The 27,879-nt window shown below is 45.9% G+C and overlaps 1 protein-coding gene across 4 annotated transcripts in view; it reads left to right on the plus strand.

The window, feature by feature from the left end:
* DRP2 (dystrophin related protein 2) overlaps positions 1-27,879 on the plus strand; it is a 49,800-nt gene that overhangs the window by 14,731 nt on the left and 7,190 nt on the right. For 3 of the 4 annotated variants that reach the window (XM_043896802.1, XM_043896801.1, XM_043896803.1), the window contains exons 3-21: positions 997-1,176; positions 6,890-7,053; positions 8,817-8,973; positions 10,395-10,515; positions 12,300-12,568; positions 13,207-13,353; positions 13,811-13,889; positions 15,659-15,719; positions 16,034-16,095; positions 17,423-17,497; positions 18,422-18,623; positions 18,847-18,932; positions 20,578-20,735; positions 21,245-21,411; positions 23,547-23,658; positions 25,159-25,295; positions 25,621-25,686; positions 25,948-26,013; positions 26,875-27,018. In XM_043896802.1, the coding sequence (XP_043752737.1) occupies positions 1,060-1,176; positions 6,890-7,053; positions 8,817-8,973; positions 10,395-10,515; positions 12,300-12,568; positions 13,207-13,353; positions 13,811-13,889; positions 15,659-15,719; positions 16,034-16,095; positions 17,423-17,497; positions 18,422-18,623; positions 18,847-18,932; positions 20,578-20,735; positions 21,245-21,411; positions 23,547-23,658; positions 25,159-25,295; positions 25,621-25,686; positions 25,948-26,013; positions 26,875-27,018 (2,390 nt within the window). In that variant the 5' untranslated portion in view covers positions 997-1,059. Of the gene's footprint in view, positions 1-996; positions 1,177-5,336; positions 5,431-6,889; positions 7,054-8,816; positions 8,974-10,394; positions 10,516-12,299; positions 12,569-13,206; positions 13,354-13,810; positions 13,890-15,658; positions 15,720-16,033; positions 16,096-17,422; positions 17,498-18,421; positions 18,624-18,846; positions 18,933-20,577; positions 20,736-21,244; positions 21,412-23,546; positions 23,659-25,158; positions 25,296-25,620; positions 25,687-25,947; positions 26,014-26,874; positions 27,019-27,879 lie in introns of those variants that run through there. The other variant, XM_043896804.1, reaches the window with a different exon arrangement.

Consider the following 27,879-nt stretch of genomic DNA (forward strand, 5'->3'; position numbering starts at 1 on the left):
TCTTTCATGACTCACCTCAAGAATATTTCCTCTAGGGAGACTTCTGACATGACCAGGTAGGGCTCACTTCATCCATCCCTTCACTCCATCCCATAAATACTTCTACCATTAATGCAATAACACTTTATGGCTTGATTTTCCCCATGTCTGTTCTCTCTGTATGTGAACTCCTCACCATGTCTTTTCATCTCCCAAACTCCAGCTATACTGAACTTAGTGTTCTCTGAGCATGTTGTGCTTTTTTGGGTGACATCCACCTTTGCACAGGTGGCTCCCTCTGCTAGGAATATGCTTCTCCCTTTCTCCCCTTCTCTGCACAGGCAAATATCTCCACATCCTTCAAGACTCATCTCAAATGCAATTGGTCTGAAATCTCTGCATATGCTCAGATTGAGTTAGTTATTCCATATTCTTGCTCCCCTAACCTTCTGGTGAAACCTCATTTATAGCATCTGCTGCATAAGTATTTTATTATCATTATCAGCTTACATGGGCTTCCCTTGTGGCTCAGTGGTAAACAATTTGCTGGCCAATGTAGGAGATACAGATTCAACCCCTGGGTCAGGAAGATCCCCTGGAGAAGGAAATGGTAAGCCACTCCAGTATTCTTGCCTGGAAAATTCCATGGACAGAGGATCCTGACACAGTGCAGTCCATGGGGTCACAAAAGAGCCAGACATAACTTAATGACTAAACAATGATCAGCTTACATGACTGTCCCCCTCCATATCCCACACCTTATGAGATGAGATCTCAGACAGCATATCATCTTTTTGTCTCTAGCACAAAGCACAATAGAGAAACGATAGATACTTCCTTGATCAATTATTAACTCAAGTCCTTTATGGTGCTTGATGGCCTGGGAAAAACTATTGGATAGGTCAGTAAGCTTTGAATACTTATTGACATAACTGGTCAAGGCACCCCTGGGTAAGTGCTGCATTTACAAGCCTTTTATATGTTTTGACTCTAAATCTGTCCTTGTTACTTTTCCAGGTGCTTATGCTCAACAACTGATGCACTGCCTGTCTTCACCCACCCCCATGAGCCTTGGTTCTGATGCAACCTATGGTCATGCAGGGATGCCCTTACACCCTCCCACGATGTCATAAGTGGCGGGCAGCTGACAACTTCCATCACAGCCGTAGCCTCCGAAGCACCTGCCCCCAGCCTCAGGTAAGAGGCTCAGAGCAAAAGACAGAACAGTGAAGAGAGGGTGGATGTAGGCTCTGTGTGTGTTCTTGTGGGTATCCATGCTTCTTAAGGCTCAAGGGTAGTCTTCATACACATGAAACCCCTTGCACAGAAAGAGGCCTCCTCTGACCCATCCCTGTCGTTCATGAGGCCTTTTATGGGGCAAAGGAAGTGTGCTGATCTGGACAAGCCAAAGAGCCCACAATGACTAAGGTGGCTGGTTTCATGTTAAGCTTCCAGGGGAGGTCCTGGAAAAGTGTGCTCCTTCAGGGCATAGCCTAGGACAAGGCAGGACCTTCCTTTGCCTTGACTTCCCTGCAGTTTCCTCATATGCTGTACCTGCAGAATATTTCCTCTCCCTCCATTGGCTCTTCCTCTCAAGTCCCCGGTCCTACTCACAGCTCCTGGGTTAACCCCACTGAGGATCTCCTGAGCTTCCTACTGGCCTGTCCTCTCTCTCCTCCCCTACAACTGGAGTGGTGGGGCTGAATGTGCCAGCCTGTGTGTGGTGCCAGGTGGGCAGAGGGGGTGTGAGAGACAGTAATCCCAGAGGGCAACCCACTTTCCTGGCAATGAAGGAAGTACAAGGGAAAGTTGACTAGACAAGGGAGATGTATAAGCATATTTTGCCTTGCCCTATAATACTTAACCTTCCCAGGTGGCTCAGTAGTAAAACACCCATCTGCCAGTGCAGGAGACGCAAGAGACTCAGGTTCAATCCCTGGGTGGGGAAGATCACCTGGAAAAGGAAATGGCTACCCACTCCAATATTCTTGCCTATAGAATCCCATGAACAGAGGAGCCTGATGGGCTACAGTCCATGGGGTGGCAAAAAGTCAGACACAACTGAAGCAACTTAGTACACATATTGCTTTGGGGTTCAGAGGCTATGGGAGTGTGTGAAAGTACTATGTTTCTTAGAATCTCACAGATGGACTGAGATGCTGGGTCACTATGGGTGGTGTGAACAGCCACTGAATGTATATGGTGGAGGAAGAGAGATACCAAGGTGGCAGGGATGGAGAATGTAGGTACTGGGGAACGCATGTGGGCGGAGAATGAGAGGCGATGAAGGTCCAGACGTCATAAGGTCCAGGCCTCCCAAGCTGTTTTGACATATCTAACCAGAGAGAATTCACTGCTTGTAATATAGTCTCAAAGCCAGTGTCAACTGAGAGTCCCTCTGCAAACCTCAGTTCAGTTCAGTTCAGTTGCTCAGTCGTGTCCGACTCTTTGCAACCCCGTGAATCGCAGCACGCCAGGCCTCCCTGTCCATCACCAACTCCCGGAGTTTACCCAAACTCATGCCCATTGAGTCGGTGATGCCATCCAGCCATCTCATCCTCTGTCGTCCCCTTCTCCTCCTGCCCCCAATCCCTCCCAGCATCAGGGTCTTTTCCAATGAGTCAACTCTTCACATGAGGTGGCCAAAGTATTGGAGTTTCAGCTTCAGCATCAATCCTTCCAATGAACACCCAGGACTGATCTCCTTTAGGATGAACTGGTTGGATCTCCTTGCAGTCCAAGGGACTCTCAAGAGTCTTCTCCAACACCATAGTTTAAAAGCATCAATTTTTCGGTGCTCAGCTTTCTTCACAGTCCAACTCTCACATCCATACATGACCACTGGAAAAACCATAGCCTTGACCAGACGGAACTTTGTTGGCAAAGTAATGTCTCTGCTTTTTAATATGCTGTCTAGGTTGGTCATAACTTTCCTTCCAAGGAGCAAGCGTCTTTTAATTTCATGGCTGCAATCACCATCTGCAGTGATTTGGAGCCCAAAAACATAAAGTTTGACACTGTTTCCACTGTCTCCCCATCTATTTCCCATGAGGTGATGGGACCAGATACCATGATCTTAGTTTTCTGAATGTTAAACTTTAAGCCAACTTTTTCACTCTCCTCTTTCACTTTCATCAAGAGGCTTTTTAGTTCCTCTTCACTTTCTGCCATAAGGGTGGTGTCATCTGCATATCTGAGGTTATTGATATTTCTCCTGGCAATCTTGATTCCAGCTTGTGCTTCTTCCAGTCCAGCGTTTCTCATGATGTACTCTGCATAGAAGTTAAATAAGCAGGGTGACAATATACAGCCTTGACGTACTCCTTTTCCTATTTGGAACCAGTCTGTTGTTCCATGTCCAGTTCTTACTGTTGCTTCCTGACCTGCATACAGGTTTCTCAGGAGGCAGGTCAGGTGGTCTGGTATTCCCATCTCTTTCAGAACATAGTTTATTGTGATCCACACAGTCGAAGGCTTTACCTACCCCTTCCCCAGAGTGGGATTTTCAGAGGGTTGAGGGATTGAAAACCGTGGGTCCTTCCAGAAGACTTGTCCTGCTCGTTGCCCACTCCCTGCAAGCTTTACTACCTAGGCAGTGGGACATGAGGGCTTAATTTTATGACAGAGAATGGTGAGATCAAGCCCTCTCTTGGTCACAAGAACAGAAGTAGAAGGCTATTGATAAGGAAAGAAATCAAGGATTAGTCATCATTTGCCTGAGGGCCTAGCTCTGCTAGAGGGGACTGTGATTCGTAGGGGGAACTCTGAGGGGAGAACAGGGTGAAGGAGCCTATTAAGGGAGCCAAACTGGGGGGTGGCGTTTAGGAAACTAGAGCTTCCCTGGTGGCTCAGATGGTAAAGAATCTGCCCTCAATGCAGGAGACCAGGGTTCAATCCCTGGGTCAGGAAGATCCCCTGGAGAAGAAAATGACAACCCACTTCAGTATTCTTGCCTGGAGAATTACATGAACAGAGGAACCTGGTGGACTACAGTCCATGGGGTCACAAAAGAGTCGGACATGACTGAGTGATTAACACTTTCACACTTTTCACACTTAGGAAACTGAGAAGGCTGGAGGGACTGAAAGGCTAACATGGGTGGAGCCCAGTTCATCATGGGTGCTTCCATCAGAACCATGACAATTTGGTTGTGGCTGGATCACAAGAGCCCGTTTCTAACTCTAGGGCATTCCCAGCCCAGGGAACTCTGTGAGGATGGCTTGGGACCAACCAGTTACCCCAGCATAAACCAAGCTGTGACCCGGAGCTAGAGCTGCTCCCTGCTCTTTGCCTGTTGTCCCTTGCCATTCACCCCATGTGGCCCCAGCCTGGACCCCAAGAAAGGCTCAGGCAGCTGCTCTAACTATTCCTGTAGGTGGGCCTCAGCATGGAAACAATGTGGAACTGTGGAAAGCCCAGAAGACTCTGTGGGAGATAAATGAGGATGGGAACAGAACCCTTTTTGGTCAAAACGAAGTGTTTTCCCTCAGTGCTGGGGCGTGGGGGGGTGTCAGCTTGGGAATGTTAACCTTTCCCCAGGCAAGTCTGCTGGAAAAGGAGTGGCCACCTCCAGAAGGGCCCCTCAGGCCAGTAGCCCAGGACAGCAGAGGCAGGGCACAGGAGCCTCCCTGCACCGAGCTCCTGCGTTCCATCTTGCCCTCCCCCACCCTGCAGAAGTCCAGCGCGCATGCCCATAGACCATATGTATCCCCCTGGCCTTAGAGTGCAGGGGGAGGTCTGTGGGGACAAGGCTCTCTGTCCTCTCTTCCCAAAGGCAGGGCAGAGCCCCCACTCGTTTTCACTGCTGGCTTGGGTCAGTCTTCTCCTGCCCACCATCCCACGGCTCTGTCCTCTAATACACCCTCACTGTCTCTGAGGACGCTTACCTACTAAAGGACAAGGCTGATCCTCAAGCTCATTGTCTTGCCAGGCCTTGGTGAAACTGCTTACCAGAGGTTTGTCACCAAAGTGATCTGATCTTTTCCTCCACCTCAGGGTAGGGGAGAGGGAACTAGAGGCAGAGTGAGTTCTTTGTGTCTTCCAGGCAAAGGGAACATAAATCAACAGAAGCTCCCCTCTGCGTACCCCTCCTCAGCACCATGGAATGCCCAGTCCCACTCTCACCATCCTTGCCAGCCTGGGAGGGCCCTCCTGGCCCCGGTGTGGCGGGCCCAGTTGGGAGCGAGCCGGAATTCCCCAGGGACAAAGCCCTGATTCACCATCCCCAATCCTGACATAGCCGCCCCCTCTGGATTCCTGGGGGGTCAGTAAACAAACAGGGTGACAGATCCCGCCTCCTGGCCTGGCTCAGCTCTGCTCGCCCTCCCTGAGGGAGCCTGCTCAGAGCCTGTCTGGACTCTGCCTGCAGCTCACCAAGCGCTGGGTCTGAGTTCATTCGGAGGAGCATCATGGGGCTGCCTAATCCTGCAAGCGGGTCCCCAGGCGGCACAGGTAGGGTCCACTCATGGGAACGCAGAGCAACTGACTCTAGAGCTGTGCCCTGGAGCTTTGCTGTTCTCCCACCTCTCCTTCTGTGTTTGGCTGTGAGCTGTGGGAGTTTTTTCTTTTTTTAAATCTTGAATATTCTTTATTCTATATATTCATGTGTGCTGAGTCACTCAGTCATGTCCAACTCTTTTTGACCCATGGACTACAGCCCACCAGGCTCCTCTGTCCATGGGGATTCTCCAGGAAAGAATATTGGAGTAGGTTGTCATACCCTTCTTCAGGGAATCTTCCCAACCCAGGGACTGAACCTGCATCTCCTTTGTCTCCTGCACTGGGAGGTGGATTCTTTAGCACTAGTACCACCTGGGAAGCCCTCTCTTAGTACAGGTTGGTTATGCTTAACTGCTAACTCCTATGATTATCACTCCTACTATCACAAATTCTGCCAGCACTACTGCCCAGATGAGATCCTGGAGGTACTTGTGTTAGGTTAGAACTGTTCAAATTGCCCAAACACTGGCAACCATGGCATTCAAGGTAAGCCATAGGCTCATAGTTCAGTGTTCCAGAGTTTACTCAACCTTCTAGAAAAGAAAGCTGAAGGGCTGTTGTACAAATTCAGAGAGAGAGACAGATAGAGAGAGCCATCTGTAGTAGATGTCCTACTTCCAAGGGGGCCTTGGTGCCCCCTTCTCCCTCTTCACCACTTGTATTTCCCACCACAGTCAGGAGAGTCCTAAAGAGCACTGCTCATCTTCAATGGGTTGAGAAAGGGCTAAGACAGGATTTGGGGTCCTGATCTCCAAAGAACTCCGACCAGAATCAACAGCTAAGAGGCTCCCATCATTTGCTCACCCTGTAGGGTATTATGGGGGTTGGGGGAATGGGGGTTGTGCCAAATAGCCCTTCAGGAGTTAGCTATCTCCCTAGCAGATCAAGACATGCTCAGGCAGAAGCAGAAGGGAGTGAAGGACAGGGGAGTGTGGAGAGGAAATCTCAACCTGGGGAAACCCATCTGCATGCCTGCCTGTCTACCTTCTCCCCTTCTGTGGAAGGAAAATGGCCCTGCTGGTGGCTGAGCCTCCTCTAGTCTCTCCTTTCCCCCAAACCATACATCTTTCCCACACAAGACTCTCCAGGCAAGTTGGGAAACTAATTTTTCCATTAAAACCACAGCTCAAAGTGCTTAACATGTGTGTTAAGCCCGTGTGTGTGGGCTACACTCCACGGGGTCACAAAGAGTTGGGCATAACTGAGCACAGCACAGCAGTAAGAGAGGACCTTGCCATGAACAGAACCACAGAGTCTTTCTTTCTCTCAACCACTCAAACACATCCTAGAACCAGCCCCTTCTCCCCTCCCCACCCCTCTGCCCCGTTCACACTTGTCCCATGCTTGGCTTGGCACAGACAAGGGTGTAGCACACTCCAGGGATTGTAGAGGTGTCTGTGTTTCTGTACAGGTTAGAGCTGCTGCCACCACCCCCGCACCACCTCACGATGGTGCTGGGGTATCCTGCCTAAGTCCAAAGCTATTCAACGGGTCTGTTGGTGCCGCCAGAACCCTGGAACCACCAGCCATGAATCTGTGTTGGAATGAAATAAAAAAGAAGTCTCACAATCTCCGGTAAGGCCTGGAGCCTCGAAACAGGGGCTTTGGGGCATTGGTGGGGATGGTGTTTGGCTCCTCTTGCTCGTCACCCTCTTCTCAGCCTTCCTGTCAGCTTCATCCTCTATTTTTCCTCCTTTTCATGCTCTGGTGCTGGGTCAGAAGTCAGGAGACTTGGATTTGAGTCTCGGTCTTTTTCCTTTATTTTTATTTATTTTTTTAACACCAAAAACATTTTGTATTGGGTTATAGGCGATTAACAATGCTGTGGTAGTTTCAGGTGAATAGCAAAGGGACTCAGCCATACATATACATATATCCATTCGCCCCCAAACTCCCCTCCCATCCCGAGCTCAGTCAGCTGTGTCACCTTGGAAAATTGGTTTCAGTAATCCCTGAATGTTGGCTTCCACTTGTTTGGATTTTTTTTTTAACAACAACAACAAAATGAGTAGAGGAATAATGCTTGTTCTATTTTCCAGTGTTGTTATGAGGACTCAAATAAGATATGAAAATGCTTTTTGCACTTAAAAGCGCTGATGTATAAATGGAGGATTTGATTACTGCCCGCCTTCCTCTTGTAACTGTCTTCTATCTTAGTAGCTCTCATCTGCTTTTTCACATCTTTTAAAAAATTTTATTTATTTATTTTAATTGCAGGATAATTACAATATTGTAGTGGTTGTTAGCCCTCTCTTCCCACCACTGCTTATCCCCCACCCATGCCTCCCTAAACTAAGAGCAAATCAGTAGGAGCCTGAAGGCAATTTCTAACTTAGTTGTCCCTCTTTCCTCTACCCTTCTTTATAACTTCTCTCCCACTACCCTTCCCCAAACACACACTTTTCCTCTCTACTATCATCAAAGACCAAACTCCTGGCTTCTGGTGGGTTCTGGTGGAGATGAGGAGTGTACAGAAGTTGAAGGAATGCAGGCTCTGAAATCAGACAACCCTGAGTTCAAATCCAGTGACTTTACTGTGTGACCTTGGGAAAATTACTTAACTTCTCTGGTCAACACCAGTGGCTACCTCTCAAGGTTGCTCTGAGAATTAGTAGAAGCAAAAATTTATGTAATACCTTGGCCAAAGAGGTAGAGATGGAATGACCAGTTACCAGTCATCTAAGGGGAATGGGTTCAATGACTACACACAGCCTGGACTGGCCTTTGGCTTCCTACCACTTGGACTTCAGTTCATGGCTCATTTGTGGGGAGAGGGGAAGGCAGACAGAGATTATTACGCTGCACATGTTTTCCTCCTTCTGTATGTCAAGCTTCTAGCCATGTTGCCCTCATCCTTTGGGACCCCTGGGCTGCTTGTATTTGTATGCAACCTCACACACATGCGTGCCCACACTCAGTCACCTGGCATACCCTTTCCACCCACTGCATTGCTCCTGCTCAGAAGGTAGCCTCTGAGAAGCCTCTGAGGATGAACAGTTTGGCATGACTTGAGTTCCTCCAGGACAAGAGGGCAACAAGACAGCTGTCTCCACTAACGCCCTTGCTTACTTTGCTACCCTTCACAGCCTGATTCTGGGTGCACAGCTGAATGGACTGAAGTCCACCAAATGTTTTGGTACCACGCTCTATGGGGTGGTGTCTTGGGAGGCTCTGTGGGTGGGTCAGAGGGTGGGTTCTGGGCCTTCTCCCACTTCGACCAGAGAAGCACCTCTTTCATTTGTTTATATAGTAACATTCCACGTACATATCTGCTGGGGAAAAATGTTTTGCCACTTAACAAGAGGACTGAAAATCACTGGTTTTACCATTGTGTGCAGTGCCCGGCTAGAGGCCTTCTCAGACCACAGTGGAAAGCTTCAGCTCCCTCTCCAAGAGATAATTGACTGGCTCAGCCAAAAGGATGAGGAATTGTCAGCTCAGCTGCCCCTACAAGGGGATGTGGTCCTGGTGCAACAGGAGAAGGAGACACATGCGGTAGGTTAGAGTTACAGAGGCTGTGGTGTGTAGTCTCTCGGTTGGGAAGGGATGTCTTCTGCAGTGCCCTGACAGACAGATGCTCAGTCTCTGCTTAGATGCATAAAGTCACTGGAAGCTGTATGCAGTCCTACTGGTCTGTGGATGGCGCTCCAGAGAATAAGTCAAATCTCCCCCCTCTATACATCCCATCCAATATTGGCCTCCCTTAAAATGCTTCCCTGATTTTTAACGAGGACATGGGAAATGAACATAAAATAATATTCAGTGAAAAAAACACAAGATACAAAGCTGTTTATAGGTAGATCTCAATTGTATAAAAATCAATATAGATGTGTACGTGTGTATACACACATAAGAAGGAACTCTATCAAAATCTTCACAATGGGTAACTCCAGGTGATGAAATTAGTTCTTTTTAATTTTCTTCTTTTCATCCTTTTCTGAAATTTCTAAGATTTCTGTGACATATCTTTCCTCTATAATCAGAAAATAACAACAGATGTTTCTTAAAATGAACACAGATGCACTGGAAGAAATGATCATTATGTGATGTGATGTTACAGAGATGTCAGCTCTCACTACAAAGGCAATCATATTATACAAATGTATCAAATCAGTATATTGTGCTAAATCAAATCAGTACATTGTGTTAAGTTTACACAATGTTATAGGTCAATTATAGCACAATTTAAAAGATGAATACAGGATGGAATACAACACAGCAAGAAAATAAACTATAAATGTGTGCCACAGTATGGCTGAATTTTAAAGACAATATATTGAGTGAAAAAAAGAGTCAAATACAAAAAAGAGTACATATAGTGTGGTTCCATGTATATAAGGTTTAAAATTTGGCAAAACTAATCAGTGGTGGTACAAGTCAGGATAGTTGTTACCTTGGGGGAGGGGAGGAGGAGAGAGTGACTGAAAGAGGTCATGACAGGGCCTTCTGGGATGCTGGTGGAGTTCTGTTTCTTTATCTCGGTACTGGTTACAGATATGGAATCACTTTATGAAAATTCATCAAGCTGTGATGAAAAGTACACTTTTGATTTACATACTTGTGTGTATTTTGACAAAAATTTAAACTTTTCATATAAATCTAGCCCATCCTGGTTCTGATTCCTTAAAGCCCCTGACTTCCTGAGTCTTCCAAAGAAGCAAGATTCCTAGCCCCAAGTCCCCATATTTCTCTCTACCTTGTGGCATAGACAGATCCGTTTCAGAGTAAATAGACCTTCCAGTATCAAAGTTATTATTTTGCCTATAGAGAAGACTGCTCCTCTTTTAGTCTGAGTAGCCCAAAGGTACAGGATATCAAGTTGCACTGAGGAGAAGAAAGATTGTCAAGTGCAGGATGGAATTCAAAGCAATTGAAAGATTTTCCTTCCTCATTGACCATGTTGCTAAACTTCACAGGCCTTTATGGACGATGTCAAGTCTCGAGGACCCTATATTTACTCTGTGCTGGAATCAGCTCAGGCCTTCCTGTCCCAGCACCCATTTGATGAATTAGAGGAGCCTTGTTCTGAGAGCAAAGGTGGGTGGTCTTCCTCTCTTTCATCTTCTTCTTGAGCTATGAACCATTAAACACCTTTATGTCCATCCCAAACACATTTTCTCAGCTGTTACCTAGGAGGATAATTTATTACTAGAAGTCCAAAATTGGGAAGGAACAAGATTCACACTCTAAGAAAAAGCAAAGAGAAGACCCTGGAGCAGGGGAGACGAGTGTTTGGCCCAAAGCTGTATGTGGCTCTCTGGAGCATCGTGTGTGGCCATCTAAGAAGGCATGAAAAAGAAATAAAAAAGACTCAGATGCATTAAACAAACTCAGTAAATAAAAGTAGTAGTGTGTTCTTTTAAAACGTACTGCTTTATTCCAGTAGAGAAAGGCATGTGACACTGCTCCAATCAACTAGCAAATAAAAATTCTTTCAAAAAATCTTTAAAAATTAGGTGATGGTACTTGAGAAGAAAACTGACTGTGGCTCTTTAATTCTGACCCTGGTGATTTCTGGTTCTCTTTCTCTGATGGAGTGGGTCACTGTAGGTCCAAGTTTAAATAAGGCAGCAAGGTGGGATCCATGATGTTTAGCTCCAAGTGATGGCCCAGCAAGCCCTCTTCTCCAGAAAGAAGCTTTGACACTCTGAGACTGGCTATGAATGACCTGACAGGACCCTTCAATAATGGAGCCCTTTGTTGATGCTGTTGACCCTCTCAGTTTACCTCAAGCCCCTCCTCCTGAGTACTAACCAGTACTCAATTTACCACCCAATGGGCCTCAGATAGAACAAGCTCAAGAGAGCAGGACAATTCCAATTAGCCTGGAGTTTGGGAGCTCTGAATCTACTTTTCAAGGGAGGTCTGAGGGAGGAGAAGGAAAATTACAATTTAGAAGCCTAGGTGGAAAGGCTGGGAAAGTTATACTAACCTCTCCTCTGCTGGACCTTCATAAAATGCCTCCCTTCTTTGGAAGGAACTGCACAACAGACACTGGGCTTCCCACATGGCGCTCGTGGTGAAGAACTCACCTGCCAATGTAGGAGACATAAGAGATGTGGGTTCGATCCCTGGGTCAGGAAGATCCCCTGGAGGAAGAAATGGCAACCCACTCCAGTATTCTTGCCCGGAGAATCCCATGGACAGAGGAGCCTGATGGGCTACAGTTCATGGGGTCACAAAGAGTTGGACGTGACTGAAGCAACTTAGCACACACACACAATAGACACTAATGCAAAATCACATTCCAAGGTCATGTGACTAGAACTCTGGATGATTGGCCTTACTGTGCCTCTTAAATATTTTACTCACTCTCTACCTTGCCCATTTCTTAAGAATATGAGGAAATCCTCAGATACTATAGGTGGAAAACACCAAAATGGTCTCTTGACTGTGGTGGTGGATCCATGAGCCTACACATGTGATAAAATCACATAGAACAAAACACACACACATACACAAATGACTAAAAGTAAAATTGGGGAATTCTGAAAAAAATTTCTGGATTGTGTCAATGTCAATATCCTGATTGTTATACTATAATTTTGCAAGATGTTACTATTTGGGGAAACTAGCTAAAGAGTACATGAGATCTCTATTATTTCTCACAATTACATGTGAATTTACTATGAACTCAAAATTAAAGTTTTAATTTTTTAAAAAGCCACATTTATAAAAGGAGCTCAGCCATAAAAATATGTATTTGTGTGTGTATGAAAACACACACACAGCACACACATGTTTACAAAAGGCTGTTTTTGTCTTTCCGTGGGCTACCCTTGCCTGGCTGGCCTGACCTGACTTCATGACTGCCCTTGCAGATACCTCTCCTAGACAGCGGATCCAGAATCTTAGCCGCTTTGTGTGGAAGCAGGCAACAGTGGCCAGTGAACTCTGGGAGAAGTTGACAGCCCGCTGCGTGGACCAGCACCGCCACATTGAGCACACTCTGGAGCAGCTGTTGGAGATCCAAGGGGCAATGGAGGAATTAAGTGCAACTCTGACCCAGGCCGAGGGAGTCCGAGCCACTTGGGAGCCCATCGGGGATCTCTTCATTGATTCACTTCCCGAGCATATCCAGGCTCTTAAGGTATGCAGGCCCTCTCCCCTGGCTACAGCCTACCCAGAGACCAGATACTCCACCCAGACCCTGACAGTGTTCCTGATGCTGAGGCTCCACTGTTGCCCTGGACTTCAACAGAGTCTCTCCCAGTTTCTCTGCTGGATTTGGGGGCTAGTTTAGCTGAGGGTTTACCTGGTTGGGGAAGCGCTTCCCTGGTGACTCAGATGGTAAAGAATCCCCCTGCCATGCAGGAGACCTGGGTTCGATCCCTGGGTTGGGAAGATCCCTGGAGAAGGGCATGGCAACCCACTCCAGTATCCTTGCCTGTAGAATTGCATGGACAGAGGAGCCTGGCGGGTTGCAGTCCTTGGGGTCACAAAGAGTCAGACATGACTGAGCGACTAACACACTTAGCTGAGGTCTCCTCTGTCCTACTGTCTTCTCTTTCCCTGGTGTTTTCTGAGAGAAGGAAAGGAAGTAAGGACAATGCCCACCCCCACCCCCCATACACACACATCTTAGTCTGGTTGCCCTAATATGCAAGCATGGAAGCTGTGCTACTAAAACAAAATCTCTGGGTAAAGAGGAAGGAGTTGGTGTGGATGACTAATGGTTCCTCTTTCCTACTGTCTACCTGCTGTGGGACTTGGATCCTGGTTCCATAGCTATTCAAGGAAGAATTCTCCCCCATGAAAGATGGAGTGAAGTTAGTAAATGATCTGGCCCATCAACTTGCCATTTCTGATGTGCACTTGTCAATGGAGAACTCCCGGGCTTTGGAGCAAATCAATATCCGGTGGAAACAGCTACAGGTAAAGGAGAAGCCTAAAGTGAACTATGGGAGAAAGATTTGGTATAACTAGGCTTGGTGATGGGGGTACTTCTCCAGGCCTTCAGGAAGTAAAGGGGCATTGAAATGGGATCTATGTGGGGAAATAGTTGTATAGAATTTGGGGCCAGGAAACAAGCTTCTCAACCTCTAAACTGCAGGGAGTAATTAAAATAGTCTGAGAGGGACCTGTCTGCATTTGGGCACTCAGAGTAGACAGGGGCAGATGAAGAGTGACTGTGGCCTGGAGTTAGAGATGCTCTTCTCTTACCTCTGGGAGTGACATGGGAGAACTAGGATTTGGGTGAATGGTGGGAGGATCTGAAACTGGAGAAGAGGCAGCCTTGGAGGGAATTCACAAAGATGGCCGGAGGCACCTGGAAATCCCACCCTGGATATGTGGAATGAGGCCACTGACTTCCTGCATATTCTTTCCATAGGTGTCAGTTGGCGAGAGACTTAAGCAGCTTCAGGATGCTCACCGGGACTTTGGGCCTGGGTCACAACACTTCCTCTCCTGTATGTGAGACAAGCTATACTTCACTTTGTAGAACCTCAGCCACTTTCCAACAGAGTCTACTGTTGTCTGTTGGGGACCTGGAGGGAGCCCAGTGTACCTTGGCATCTAAGAAGCAGTAGAAGAAAGCAGTGTAGGATAGTGGTTAAAAGTACAAGCTCTTGAGTCAGAGAGACCTGGATCTGAGTAAGAGCTCCTCAACTTCATAGCCGTGCAAGCTTGAAAAAAATAGCTTAAACTTTCTGAACTTCAATTTTCCCGTATATAAAAAGAGGGAAAAATATGACCTAGCTCATAGAGTTATGGGAACTAAATGACTTTATTGTTCCAAAAATATTTATTGATGGCCTACCATGGCCCAGGTACCATTCTAGGCACTGGGGCTACATCAGTGAACAAAACAGAAATTCTTGGTCTTGGAGAGCTTACATTCTGCTAGAAGAAGCCAAACCATAAACAAATAAGTGAGTGTGTGTGTGTGTGTGTGTGTGTGTGTGTGTGTGTGTGTGTGTGTGTGTGTGTGTAAAATGTCAATTGGTGACAAGTGTTCCAGAAAAAAGTAAAACAGGGAAGGTATGGGTTAGGCAGTTCTGGACTTAATGGAGGAGGCATTTCAATTTTGAATAGGGTGGTTGGGAATGTTGTCACTGAAATCACAGCAAAGAGGTGAGGGAATGAGCCATGTGGATATCTGAGGGAAGAGCAGACTGGGCAGAGGAAACAATAACTTCCAGGATGTTAAGGCAGGGGCATACCTGAGGAACAGCAGGGAGACCAGTATAGAAGTGAGTGAAGAGGAGAGAGAGCAAGAGATCAGAATGGGAGCAGGAAGCCAAAGCATGGAGGGCCTGGAGGGCTACAGTAAGAATTAGGATTTTATTCTGAGTAGAATTAAGAACCCTTGCAGGGGTTTGAGCAGAGGGATGACATGATCCAACTTCTGTTTCAACAGAGTTTTGGAGGTCTAGAATAGGAGGAGGGAGACCTGTTAGGGTACATATTGTGATAGTCTAAATGAGGGACGATGGTGACCCAATCAGAGTGGAGATGGTGGAAATGTAACTAGATATGAAAATTAGATATGCACACAGAGCATTCAGCAGAGTATCTGGTACATAGTAGGAACTCAATAAATGTTAATGGCAATTCAAACTATTGAATTATAATGACTGGCATGCAACTACACCTGCAGAAGGCTCTTGTACCCAGGGAAACTGCAAGGAAGAGATTGACCAGATGACTGAGCCTCTCCTGGAACATCTGGAAGTTAAAGACATGGAACAGAGAGAAGCATCATTTTCCAGAGTTTCTCACCGTAGATGAGTAGGCAGTCCTGTTCCCCATTGTCCCACGGGACTGAGAAGCTGGGGCTTCTGGGGGAAGGGCTTTGAGTCCCATGAGGAAAGTACAGTCACTTCATATCCACAGTAGCACACCAGCTGCTTGCAGCTGAACGGACAAAATGACAGCCTGCTCACGGGGAAGATTGTCAGGGTGGCCAAGGCCACCTGTTCGTGCTCTTGTCATGTCTCTGGCACATGAGGGTATCAGTGACAACCTCTTCTCTGTCCCTCACCCTAACATCAGGGAAAGAAGTGTCTTCATTAGAAGTGTTTGCCCCATGCTCAGGTCCTGTTAAGAGCTGGCAATGAGACTCAGGCATCCCCTTTTGGGCTTAGCTATTTCTTTGGGAGGATAGTACAGGGGAGTAATCAGGGGCCTGAAGAACATTAGTGGCCAGCTTCTTTCTCTTTCTCTTTTCCCTCACCAGCCTCTGTTCAGGTTCCCTGGGAAAGAGCAATTTCACCCAATAAAGTTCCCTACTACATCAAGTGAGTGACCATCTGAATCAGAAACAGGTCAATCACCTGCCCACCCTCTCCCTCCCCTGTCTTTTTTTCTACCTATCCCTTTTACCCCTATCTGTTGGGATTCCTCCATCCAATCCAGTTTTTCCTCTTACTCATCTCAAGAGCTCAATATTCTACCTGGGTAAAGGTGAACCCTTGTGCTTTGGAATCTTCAGGGTTCACCCTCAGATCCTGCTGCTCCTTGTGTCCAACCTCTCACTGAGGGATGTGTGCATGTTTGTCTGTGGGGTGGGGGGTGATATGGACCCTAGTGCTACTGATGCTTTTATTTGTAGCCACCAGGCTCAAACCACATGCTGGGACCATCCCAAGATGACAGAGTTATACCAAACTCTAGGTAAGAATTCAAGGTTCCTGTATAGGGTAGAGATCTATACAGTTGCCTTTGTCCTATAAGAATACATGGGAATAGTATTCCATTGTGTGTACATATACCATATCCTCTTTATTCATTCATCTGCTGATAGACAGGTTGTTTTCATGTCTTGGCTACTGTAAATAGTGCTGTGATGAATATAGGAGTATATATATCTTTTTGAATTAGTGTTTTAATATTCTTTGAGTAAATACCCAGGAGTGGGGATAGCTGGATCATATATATATACACACACATGCACGCACACACACATATACATGGTAGAACATAATCATAAAAAAGGATGAAATCTTGCCACTTGTGACAACATGGATAGACTTTCAGGATATTATGCTGAGTGACATAAATCAGATAGAGAAAGACAAATACCATATGATTCCATTCATATGTGAATATAAAAAGAAAATAAATGAACAAACCAAACAAATACACATAGATACCAAAAAAACAGAGTAGTGGTTACCCGAAAAGAAGGGGTAGGGGAAAGGCAAAATAGGTAAGGGGATTGACTGAATGGTGACAGGTGGAAATAAAATATTGTGTACATGAAACTTATATAATGCTATAAACCAGTGTTGTCTCAATAAAAATAAGAACACAAGGGAATCCCATCCAACAAGCAGATGAGGGTGGAAGTGAATCCTTGTCCTTTTTCCAGTAGCTTCCTTCCTTTCCTCTCTGCATCTCCAACAGGAAGCTCTATTCTCCCCCTAAACAATTTTATCATCACATCAGGGAATTATGCTTATAGATATATGCTAGATCTGCTTTGAAAGACATTATCAAGGCTATGATGAATGTGACTCTCATGTGCCTTATCTTTCACTGCTAAGAGAGACTCACTATTATGTTGTAGATTTTACACATGTTGATGCATGTGACTATAGTTCATTCATTTTCACTGCCGTAGAGTGTTCCATTGTACATACCACAGTTTCCTCATCCATCCTACTGTTAATAGACATTTGGGTCATTTCTACTTTGGAGCTAACAAAAACAGTGCTGCTTGGTTAAAAAAATGTGAAAATCACTGCTCTAGAATATATACAGCTGGCTTGGTTGTAGGATATATGAATGTTCAGTTTTACTACGTAATACCAAGTTGTTTTCCAATATGATTGTGTCAGTTTACACTTCCACTAGCAATTCTCATTCATCCACATCTTTGCTGGCACTTGCTACTGTCAGACTTTTATTTTTTGTCAATCTGACAGGTGTAACATGATATATTGTTGTGGTTTTAATCTGCATTTCCCTGATCTGAGTGGATCTCTTTCCATTCTTGCAGCTGATTTGAACAACATTAAGTTCTCAGCTTACCGCACTGCCATGAAGCTACGCAGAGTCCAGAAGGCACTGCGCTGTAAGTCTCCCATCACACTTCCCTTATGGCCTTCATCCTTCCTCATCAATTGGCTGTTTCCCACTCCCATCCCACCTTGGCCAAGGTTGTTGGTCAGCTTTGTGGGGACTCTCCAAAGGTTGGGATATGCCGGCTGTGGACACCTGATCTTTCCAGGGCCCTCGTATTTTCTCCAACCTCCAGACTCGTTTCCAAATTAACCCACAGCTCTCCTCTTCCTTGTCCCTTCTTCCCTGCCCAACACAGACAATCAAGCTAGCGTTTTATGGCAAGAAGTATCCAGCAAATGGTTTGGAGCCATTGAAGGCTTGTGTTCTTTCACCATCTTGGGGTTATTGGATGTAGCAGCAGAATGATTAAAGCAAATGCCAATGGTTAGGGGACAACATGACTACAGATATAATGTGCCTTCTGTCTTCTCTCTGAGACACTGTCCATCCAATCTTCCTGGACCAAGTGTATCTGGCTAGGCTGATACCAGGATTGGGGGTAATTAAAAAATCCTCCTGAGGTATGTCACATTCACACAGCCATACACGAGCCTTCATAACCAGTGTCTAGGTTTTCAGAACAAGGTTCATGGACCCACCTATTTGCAGTTGAAATGCATGTAAGGACAGAGAAATTGAAAAACTGGTATGGTATTTGGTCCCTGGGAGTTTACCCAAATCCCACCATCTTCTTGAAACTGATATCAAGGATCATTTGGGTATAGAAACATTTGGGGTTAATTTAGGGGTTCTTTTGATGCTTTCTCCCTACTTGGGTTGTGTGTCTTGGTAAAGGGCAAGCTTATTTCATACTTACAAATGGTTAGTCTGGAGATGGAGTCATATTTGGTGATGTTGGTGGCCATGTCTCCCTGTCTAGTCCCTGGGCTTCTACTTTTGGCTTTACTTTCTCTTTCTCTCCTTTCCTTCCCAGTGGACCTGGTAACTTTAACCACAGCCCTGGAGATCTTCAATGAGCATGATCTGCAGGCCAGTGAGCATGTGATGGATGTGGTGGAGGTCATTCACTGCCTGACTGCCTTATATGAACGGCTGGAGGAGGAAAGAGGCATCCTGGTCAATGTGCCGCTCTGTGTGGACATGAGTCTCAACTGGCTCCTCAATGTTTTTGATAGGTAAGGGCTTGCTGCCCTGGCAGCCTCCAGGATGAAGTTCCAGTGGGATATCTGGAGTGGACACAGTGGGAAGGGTTTGCTCCCCTGGTGGATCTGGACTCAGCTCAGCTTGGGGTATGGCTGGCACCAAGTCCTGCTGGGATCCACCCTGTGAGGGAAATGACTGCCAAGATGTTAACCCTTTACAGATATTCAAGTTCTCAGTCTCTTCTTTTAAACCTAGCGGTCGCAGTGGAAAGATGCGGGCATTGTCCTTTAAGACTGGCATTGCCTGCCTGTGTGGCACGGAAGTGAAGGAAAAACTGCAGTGTGAGTACAACTCCAAAGTCCGGAAGAGGAGTTGGGTGGAGGGAGGGTTGTGGTGGGAGGAAGAAAGGTGCAAGATAAACAGAAGTTCAGTCTTATGACTCAGCACAGGGCTACTCAGGCTACATTGTAATGCGTCCTGGTACGGGCTATTGCAAAGAATCTACAACAGCCAAAGGCCAAGATGGGTCTAAGGCCCGTTATCATTCCCACTGTCACTCCAAGGACATTGCTTCCTTCTGATCTGGTGTAATTACTTGATGGGGATCTGAGTTGGGATTCTGGGATACCCAGGACCTGGACTTTCTAGTTCCATTTCCCGGTGGACCATCAGGCTTAGCCCTCTCCCAATCTGATGCTCAAACTATGTCACATGTTCTGCTGGAGACTTTCCATGGGATAACATGGGCAGTATGCAATAATCCCACTATCTGGGAGGTGGGCAACATGTAATTCTGTAAGTTTAAACCTCTCTGGTACAGTATCTTTGCTTTCCCTCCCATCCTCTATCATTTGTACAGCATTTTGCATTTTTCTGCAGCAGCATCATTAGTTGTCAGGTATTTAATGTTCACTGACCACTGTGCTAAATGTGGTGAGTACAAGATCCAGTTAGATGTTGTCCCTGTCTCAAGTGGTTTATAGTCCAGGTGAGGAGACAGAAGTACAGAGAAAGCACTTCTTAGAGTGAGTGCTAATTAGAATAACCTGAATGGGAGAGGATATGTGCTATATCAGATCACAGAAGAGTGAGGACAGCAATCTAGGAAAGCTTTACAGGGAAGAAGACTTTTCAAAGTACATTCATAGCTATGATATAAATTATTTCTCCCAACATTCCTTTCAGATGGGATGGACAGTGATGATGTAGTCTTAATTTATAAGTAAGGAAACTTCAGCATAGAGAGATTCATGACCTACCCAGGGTTTCCCAAGCTAGTTAGTAATGGGTCAAGAACTAAACCCCAGGCCCTCTGCCTTCTAGTTTTGTTTGTTTTCTGGGCCTTAGGTGAGGCATGAAGCAGAGAGACAAGAAACTCTGGAGGAGGTTTTTTAAAATTGGGTTAGAATAGGGGAGTTCCCACAAGGGCAATGTTCAAATATAAGTCCCATAGGCTGTTCCACAGTCATTTAGAGTGAATTCTTAGATGACCAAATGGGTTGAATTATGTCCTCTTTATAGATATCTGTGCAGTGTTTCTTTTCATTTGTGTGGATAATTGAGAGATTGCTGCAGTATGAGACTACGTGAGCTACACAAACAGGAGGAGATAGGGCAGGCTGACCTTGATTCATATTCAGGCACCTTCGAACCCCCAACCCCTTGATCTTGCTTCTTGAGACTGTTTTCCCAGCAGTGTATTTGTGTCTGGCACTGCTCTTACACACAGCTCACTCTCTCTTCACCCTTCCCTCCCCCTCTCTGTGTTCAGAGAGAAAAAAGTGAGATAGACACAAAGAGGGAGAGCATTAGAATGTTCTTAGAGGGCTTCTAGAAGATCAGGGACCTTTAGGTATTCCACTTTCAAAAGTCATTAGCTAAGTCAGTGCACTCTTACCCTCTCCTCTTTTTCTCCTCTTTCTCCTCACACCATTCCCTGGCCATTTCTGTTGTGGACTTGGCCATGACTTATGGTGGGGCCAGCAGACCTCTTCAGCCAAGTGGCCAACTCAGGCAGCCAGTGTGACCAACGCCATCTTGGTGTCCTGCTTCATGAGGCCATTCAGGTGCCCCGTCAGCTGGGGGAAGTGGCAGCCTTTGGTGGCAGCAACGTGGAGCCCAGTGTCCGTAGTTGCTTCCGTTTTGTGAGTATGGAGCTAGGGAGGGAGGAAAGGAGGGATGATGAGACAAAGATTGGGAAGAAGGGAGGGAGGACTCAAAGCTGGGCTTCTGTTCTTGTTTTGCTTTGCTTCAGATATTTGTTTCAAGTTGTATTGGCATATAGTTGCTTTACAATGTTTTGTTAGTTTCAGGTGTACAGTAAAATGATTCAGTTATACATACCCATTCTTTTTCAGATTCTTTACCCGTACAGGTTATTACAGAGTACTGAGTAGAGTTTCCTGTGCTGTAGTACTCATATGGAAGGGAGTTTGTTGGGCTGGAACAACAGGGAAGAGGGTTCTCTGGGCTTTTAGGATCAGAGTCCTGTGAGGAGGGCACCAGGTCCACTAGGACAGGGTAGAAGGTGGACACCTCTAAAGAACAGGCAAACCCAGGCCTTGCTGTTTCTCTTCTTCCCATGAGGGCTGCCATTCTAGGCTCAAGACACTTTGGGCCTCAGACATCACTGCCGGGCTTCTTGTTTCCCCAGAGCACTGGGAAGCCAGTCATTGAAGCTTCACAGTTCCTGGAATGGGTCAACTTGGAGCCCCAATCCATGGTGTGGCTGGCTGTTCTGCATCGGGTCACCATTGCTGAACAAGTAAAGCATCAGACCAAGTGCTCTATCTGTAGGCAGTGCCCCATCAAGGGCTTCAGGTAGGGAAAACAATACCTGCTGGAGTGATACTAATAAAAATAGGCAATGTCACATATAAATCATATATTGCAAAACGATGCACTATGTAGTTATATAATTACAACTAATCCATTGTATATATATGTTGTTGTATATGGTTGTAATCCTTTCTATTGCATTCTGTTTAATTTTTGAAAAAGAAAAAAAGATGGAATATTTTTTCAGTTATATTATGAAGTATTCAGACCTAGAAAAATGTATAGCTAAGCAAAGTGGGGGTGGAGTGGGAGAATAGCCCAGAAAAGGAAGTAATTTGTTCTTTGTTTCCCAGGGAGCATTAAGTAGAACCCAAAAGCTCCAGCATCCTGACCTATGAGAACACCTATGTACCAAAAGGTGTGCTGGCAAATGGTTCACAGCCTACTCTCCAGAAAGCAGAAGAGAAACCTGATAGAGCATTGGCTAATTTCCATGGTATAGATACTCCCACTGTGGCCACAGTCAGGCTACCCACAGGAGGTCAGGAAGAGGTGCACAGCTGTACACCATTTATAGTATTTCCACCACAGGGTACAATAGATGTAGACAACCTCCAGAGGATAAATAATAGTGAAATGGGAAGCGATAAGCTTGAGTATTTATTACTTTAGTTTTTAATACTCTTTGCTTAATTTGAATTTATATGATTTAATTTTTAAATAATAGCTATAGTTAATAACCGACTTGGAAAATTCCTGAAATGTTAACAACTGGCTCTCATGAGCTGGTATGAGCTGGCTCCAGTACCCCATGGTGGGCACCCACCACCAAGCTGAAGAAATAAACAAGATTTTACAATATATTTATATATATGATATATATTTATATATTTTATGTCTGCTGATTTATATAGTATAAACATATTTATATAATATGCAAAACAATATATTTGAAGTTTCCTTGATGACATTTCCCTCCTACTCCCACAAAGATAACTACTGTCCTGAATTTGGTTTTCATCATAAAATGCTTGTTTTTATCCCTAGAGACTCAGCAGTAAAAATATGCCTGCTAATGCAGGAGATGTGGGTTTGATCCCTGGGTCAGGAAGATCCCCTGGAGAAGGAAATGGCAACCCACTCCTGTATTCTTGCCTGGGAAACCCCACGGACAGAGAAGCCTGGAGGGCTATAGTGCATGGGGTCGCAAAGGAGTTGGACATGACTTCTTGACTAAATAATAACAACCTTTTTAAAGCTCTAGCACATACTCTTTTTACAACCAATCTGCTTTCTATAAGCAAATGAGGCACAGAGGTAGAGTTTACACTGCTGGCTGGTGTAGCTCTAGGACAAGATGTCAGACCCTCTGACTGCTCTAAGTCTAGATACTTCACCATGCTATGCTACTAGGTCTGGGCAGTCCAGACAGGCTTTGGAATTGGATCTGAATGGCTAGTCTATATTCAGTCATAATAGAGTTATTATAAATAACTTTGAGGAATAACTTTTAGTCAACATGCCCACAGCTGATAGAATCAGTTGATAGAATCATAATGAAGGTGTACCTTCTCCAAGGAAGCTGGTCATACCTGTGAAACTGTACCCTTTCAGGCCACCCTTGTTTAGAAGGCCATTTGATATAATGAGCTCTTTACCCCTGTCCCACCCTCCCTTTTATATATTTTTAATTAAAGTATAATTGATTTACAACATTAAATGTAATTGATTTACAACATTGTGTTAATTTTTGCTGTACAGCAAAGTGACTTGGATACATTATATATGTATTCAGAATGTATACATTCTTTTTAAAATATTCTTTTCCATTATGGTTTATCATAGGATATTGAATTTAGTTCTCTGTATTCAGTGGGACCTTGTTGTTTATACCACCCTCCCTCTGAAAAAAGATGGTAAGACAATGCTATTTCCCAAACTTCCTGTAACTCTGAGCATGTGATTTCATGGAGATTTATGGTCTCTGGAGTAAGACTAGTCATCTAGTGAGGACTTTGCCACTGCTATGTGTAGGAGGTTAAATGCTCCATGTACAGGAGGTTGTAGTTCCATGCTTCACCCTCTTCTAATGTAGGTGTGAATTTGGATGTTTGGGGGAGGGGAAGGTCACTAGAGTACATTGGATCCTCTTTCCCACCACCTCTCCTCTCCCCAAGGTACCGGAGTCTGAAACAGTTTAACGTGGACATTTGCCAGACCTGCTTCCTGACTGGCAGGGCCAGCAAGGGCAACAAACTTCATTACCCCATCATGGAGTATTACACCCCGGTATGGAGCCTCTGGGCTGGGTGGGAGGGGCCGGCAGCTCTCAGCTTCTGGGTGCTTGATCCATTTTGCCCAGCATTGGCTCACTGTATCATGCTCTCCATTGGGGAGCATCCTCCATACAGGCCTGGTGATTGACTGGTTTGAGGGATCCAGGCCTGTTCTTCTAGCAGAGCTTGTCCCTCATCCTCACCTGGGCTGCAGCTGGTTGGAGCAGCCCAGGACATTCTTGGTCATCTAAAAGGCACTCACTATTCTCCTGCAGAGAAAAGTCTAGGAAAAAAATAGAGCAAGGCAGTTCCTGATGACTAGACTTTGATCCCTCTATTTAGTTTTTCCTGCTTAGCTTCCTGGATCGTTCCTGTTCCCTGGTCTTCACTTGCTACTTTGTCATTGCTTCCATCCCTTTTAGTCAACACAAAAGTTTAAAGTTTGTGCTCAGATTCATTACTCAGTCTCTTGCGGGAAAGGGAGGGAATGCTCTTTACCTGGGTCTCCAAAACTGATTTGGCTTTCATTGAAAACTGGGCCCTTCATAGCCTCCTGAGACCAGATTGTTCAGCATCCCTGAACTCTAGCCACAGAGTTTCTCCTCTGCTGTGTTCAGGACCCACAGCTCCAGGCTTAGCTTCCTGAGCTGACTCTGCTCCCTAAACTCTTTTATCCCTTTCCCCACAGATAAGACCAAAGTCCCAAGCATATCCCTAGCTCTCCCCACTGCTCTCTCCCATCTCCTCTCCTCATCTCCATAATCCATCTCCATAAGCTGTCATCTCTTCTCTATGTTTTGTTGGCACAGAAACATGTGTGACCCGATGGAAGCAGTGATGTTGCCCTTTAAATTTTTTCTTTTATTATCATCTAAAACTAAACATTCAGCTTCCCAGGTGTCACTAGTGGTAATGAACCTGCCTGCCAATACAAGAGATGTAATAGATGCGGGTTCAATTCCTGGGTCAAGAAAATCCGCAGGAGAAGGAAATGGCAACCCACTCCAGTATTCTTGCCTGGAGAATTCCATGGACAGAGGAGCCTGGCGGGCTACAGTCCATGGGGTCACAAAGAGTCAGATACAATTGAAGCGACGTACCATGCACTGCAAAAATAAACATTTATTAAAATCATACATGGAAAACTGGCTTGAGATGGTAGACTGATAATCCTCTAGCTCCTGCTCATCTTCTGCATCTCTAGAATATGTAAAAGATATCTAAAAGTTAACAAATATATGATCGTTGTAAAAGATTCTAATTTTTAGAGGTGTTAAAGTATAAAACAAAGTCCCCTTTTCTCAGTATGTTCCCCACCCCTCCAGCCCAAGTTCCCTGAGGCAACCAGTGTTCATAGTTTGGCACATATCCTTCTAGATCTTTTTCTAGGAGTGAGATGTGGTAAAGATGAATAAGAGTTGATTACCAGTCACTTTCCCTGCTCCAGCGGAGCAGCCTCACCTCCCTAGAAAAGCCCATTTAGGGTGAGTCCCCCTGTCTTGTCTCCCCTCAGACCACATCCAGTGAGAACATGAGGGACTTTGCCACTACCTTAAAGAACAAATTCCGCTCAAAGCATTATTTCAGCAAACACCCTCAGCGAGGTTATCTGCCTGTTCAATCGGTGCTGGAGGCTGACTACAGTGAGACGTGAGTACTGGAGGCTGAGCAGGGGCTGCAGGCATCCTCACTGAGCCTAGGGGCGTGCTGTGAAGAGGCTGAGTCCCGTGTGGGCAAGGGCAGTGCTCTAGAGCAAACCCAACTAGTGACAGCACAATTCAGCTGGGGCTTGACCAGGAATCTGACCCAAGAAACAGATTTGAATCCAGTCTCTGGATCTTGTTCCCATCAGCTCTTGCCCAGCTCTCTAATTCGGTGGTGGTGATGGGGTATGTGTGGATGGGTGGTGGTGAGGAGACAGGCTGCCCAGCTACCCAACTCTTTGGTCTTCTGAGTCTTTGCTGCTTTCTTCTAGGCCAGCTTCTTCCCCGATGTTGCCACACGCTGACACACACTCCCGAATTGAGCATTTTGCCAGCAGGTACCACCACATTTGGGGGAGGGGAATTGTAAGGAGTCCAAGGGGGAGGGGTTTTCAGTTGGGGCAAGAGAATGGCACCACAGCCAGGGGGATGGGCACAGTGAGGATATGCAGCAGCCAGCAAGGCCCAATGTTTGGGGGGAGGGGGAGTTGGGATAGCCCCCCAAACTCCCTGATTATCCTCTTGTGTGATTAGAGTCCTTGAGATGAAAGCAGTCTCCATATTCTGTGTTCCCTTATGTTCCTGCTCTTTCTTCCCAGGCTTGCTGAGATGGAAAGTCAAAATTGCTCCTTCTTTAATGACAGCCTGTCCCCGGATGACAGCATGTGAGTTTTCACAGCTGCTTATTTGCCAGGAATAGCTCTCCTTGGGAGATCCCTCTGCCACTATTTGGGAAGGGTATATCCTCAAGGGAAGAGGGGCATGGTGGTTAGGGTCCTTGACACCCTAAGGAAAGAAGGCTGCTTTCTGGGCACAGTGTTTAATGAGAGAAGCAGTGTGCCCTCTATCAGCTGAACTGGGCAATGAAGGATGTACTACCTCCCTGCCATCCGTCAAGGTCCCTTCCTGTTGCAAGATCCCATCCTTCTATTCCCAACTCTGAGGGAAGAAGAATATGCTCTCATCTAAAGTTGCACAAATGAGCCATATCTTATGCTCAAAATGCCAATGCCCCATCTTGAGTCACATCAACCCTGGGGAGATATCAGGGGCTTGACTGAAGTGTGGCCAGAGAGATTCCTGGATGCTCTAGCCCAAAGAAGGGACCTGTCATTTCTAGGGAAGTGCCCAGCTTCCTCAGAGGACCAAGGAACTGTCAGTTACGTGGATAAATCCAGTCCTGAGACTGGGACTCAGGCAGGCCACAATTCCCTTGGGGATGGGAAAGCGAAGGGGGATAGGGTGGGGGAATATCACAGAAAGGGAAGTGATTTGCTCATTGTTTCCCAGATCGCTACAAGTAGAACCCAGAAGTCCCAGCATCCTGGAAGCACTCTCTCCTGTCACACCCAAGCACGACCCTTGCACCTTTGAACACTTTCATCCCTCTTCCTGCTGTGTGCAGCTTAGAGAGGGAATTCTCCAACATGTGTCTTGGGACTTGAGCTGGGAGCTGAGAACTCATACCCTGAGTTGTTTCCCTGTTCAATGCCTGGCCCCTCTTTCCTCTCCCTACACCCACACAGAGATGAGGACCAGTACCTGCTACGGCACTCCAGCCCCATTACAGACCGGGAGCCAGCCTTCAGACAGCAGGCTCCATACAACATGACCACGGAAAGCAAAGGGGAGCTTGAAAAGATCCTAGCCCACCTAGAGGATGAAAACCGGTGGGTGTGACAATGGCATAGATCTGTGTGGTTTCTAGAGTCAGACAGCTTAACTCAAGTCCTGGACTTCCACATCCTAACTCTGTGGCCTTGAACAAGTGACTTATATTCTGTGATCTTCCATTTACTCATCTGTAAAATGGGGATGGCGATAATAGTACCTATGTCTGAGAGTCATTTGTGAAGATAAAATGATCAGGCATATAATGTGTTAGCCAGTGTCTGTCTTATTGAAAGGGTTCTAAAATAGCCCTTTCGATAGCTAAAATAAAAGCTAGCTATACTAATAATTGGTCTTCCCTGTTGTAGCTCAGCTGATAAAGAATTCGCCTGCAATGCAGGAGACCCCTGTTCAATTCCTGGATCAGGAAGATCCTCTGGAGAAGGGTTAGAATACCCACTCCAGTATTCTCGGGCTTCTCTGGTGGCTCAGATGGTAAAGAATCCGCCTGCAACATGGGAGATGTGCATTCAGTCCCTGGGTTGGGAAGATCCCCTGGAGGAGGGCATTGCACCCCAGTCCAGTATTCTTGCCTGGAGAATCCCGTGGACAGAGAAGCCTGGTGGGCTACAGTCCATGGGGTTGCAAAGAGTCAGACACGACTGAGCAAACAAAACACACACAATACTAATAATTATTTGAATCCTTTTAACTCATGCTGAGTATCTCCAAGTACCCAGGAGATGCCGGCAGAGAGAATGCAAACACAGAGAATACAGACGAGATGCTGCTTGTCTCTGCCCTCAAGGAACTTTCAGTTGTTGGAAATGGAAAGAAATCCTTATCACTTAGTGAAAGTGCTAAGAGGAGGATGATATTGCATAAAGTGTGTGAGGACTGGAAGAGAGAAGGTGAAGATG

Source organism: Cervus elaphus, chromosome X (genome assembly GCF_910594005.1).
Source record: "Cervus elaphus chromosome X, mCerEla1.1, whole genome shotgun sequence".
Classification (NCBI taxonomy): domain Eukaryota; kingdom Metazoa; phylum Chordata; class Mammalia; order Artiodactyla; family Cervidae; genus Cervus; species Cervus elaphus.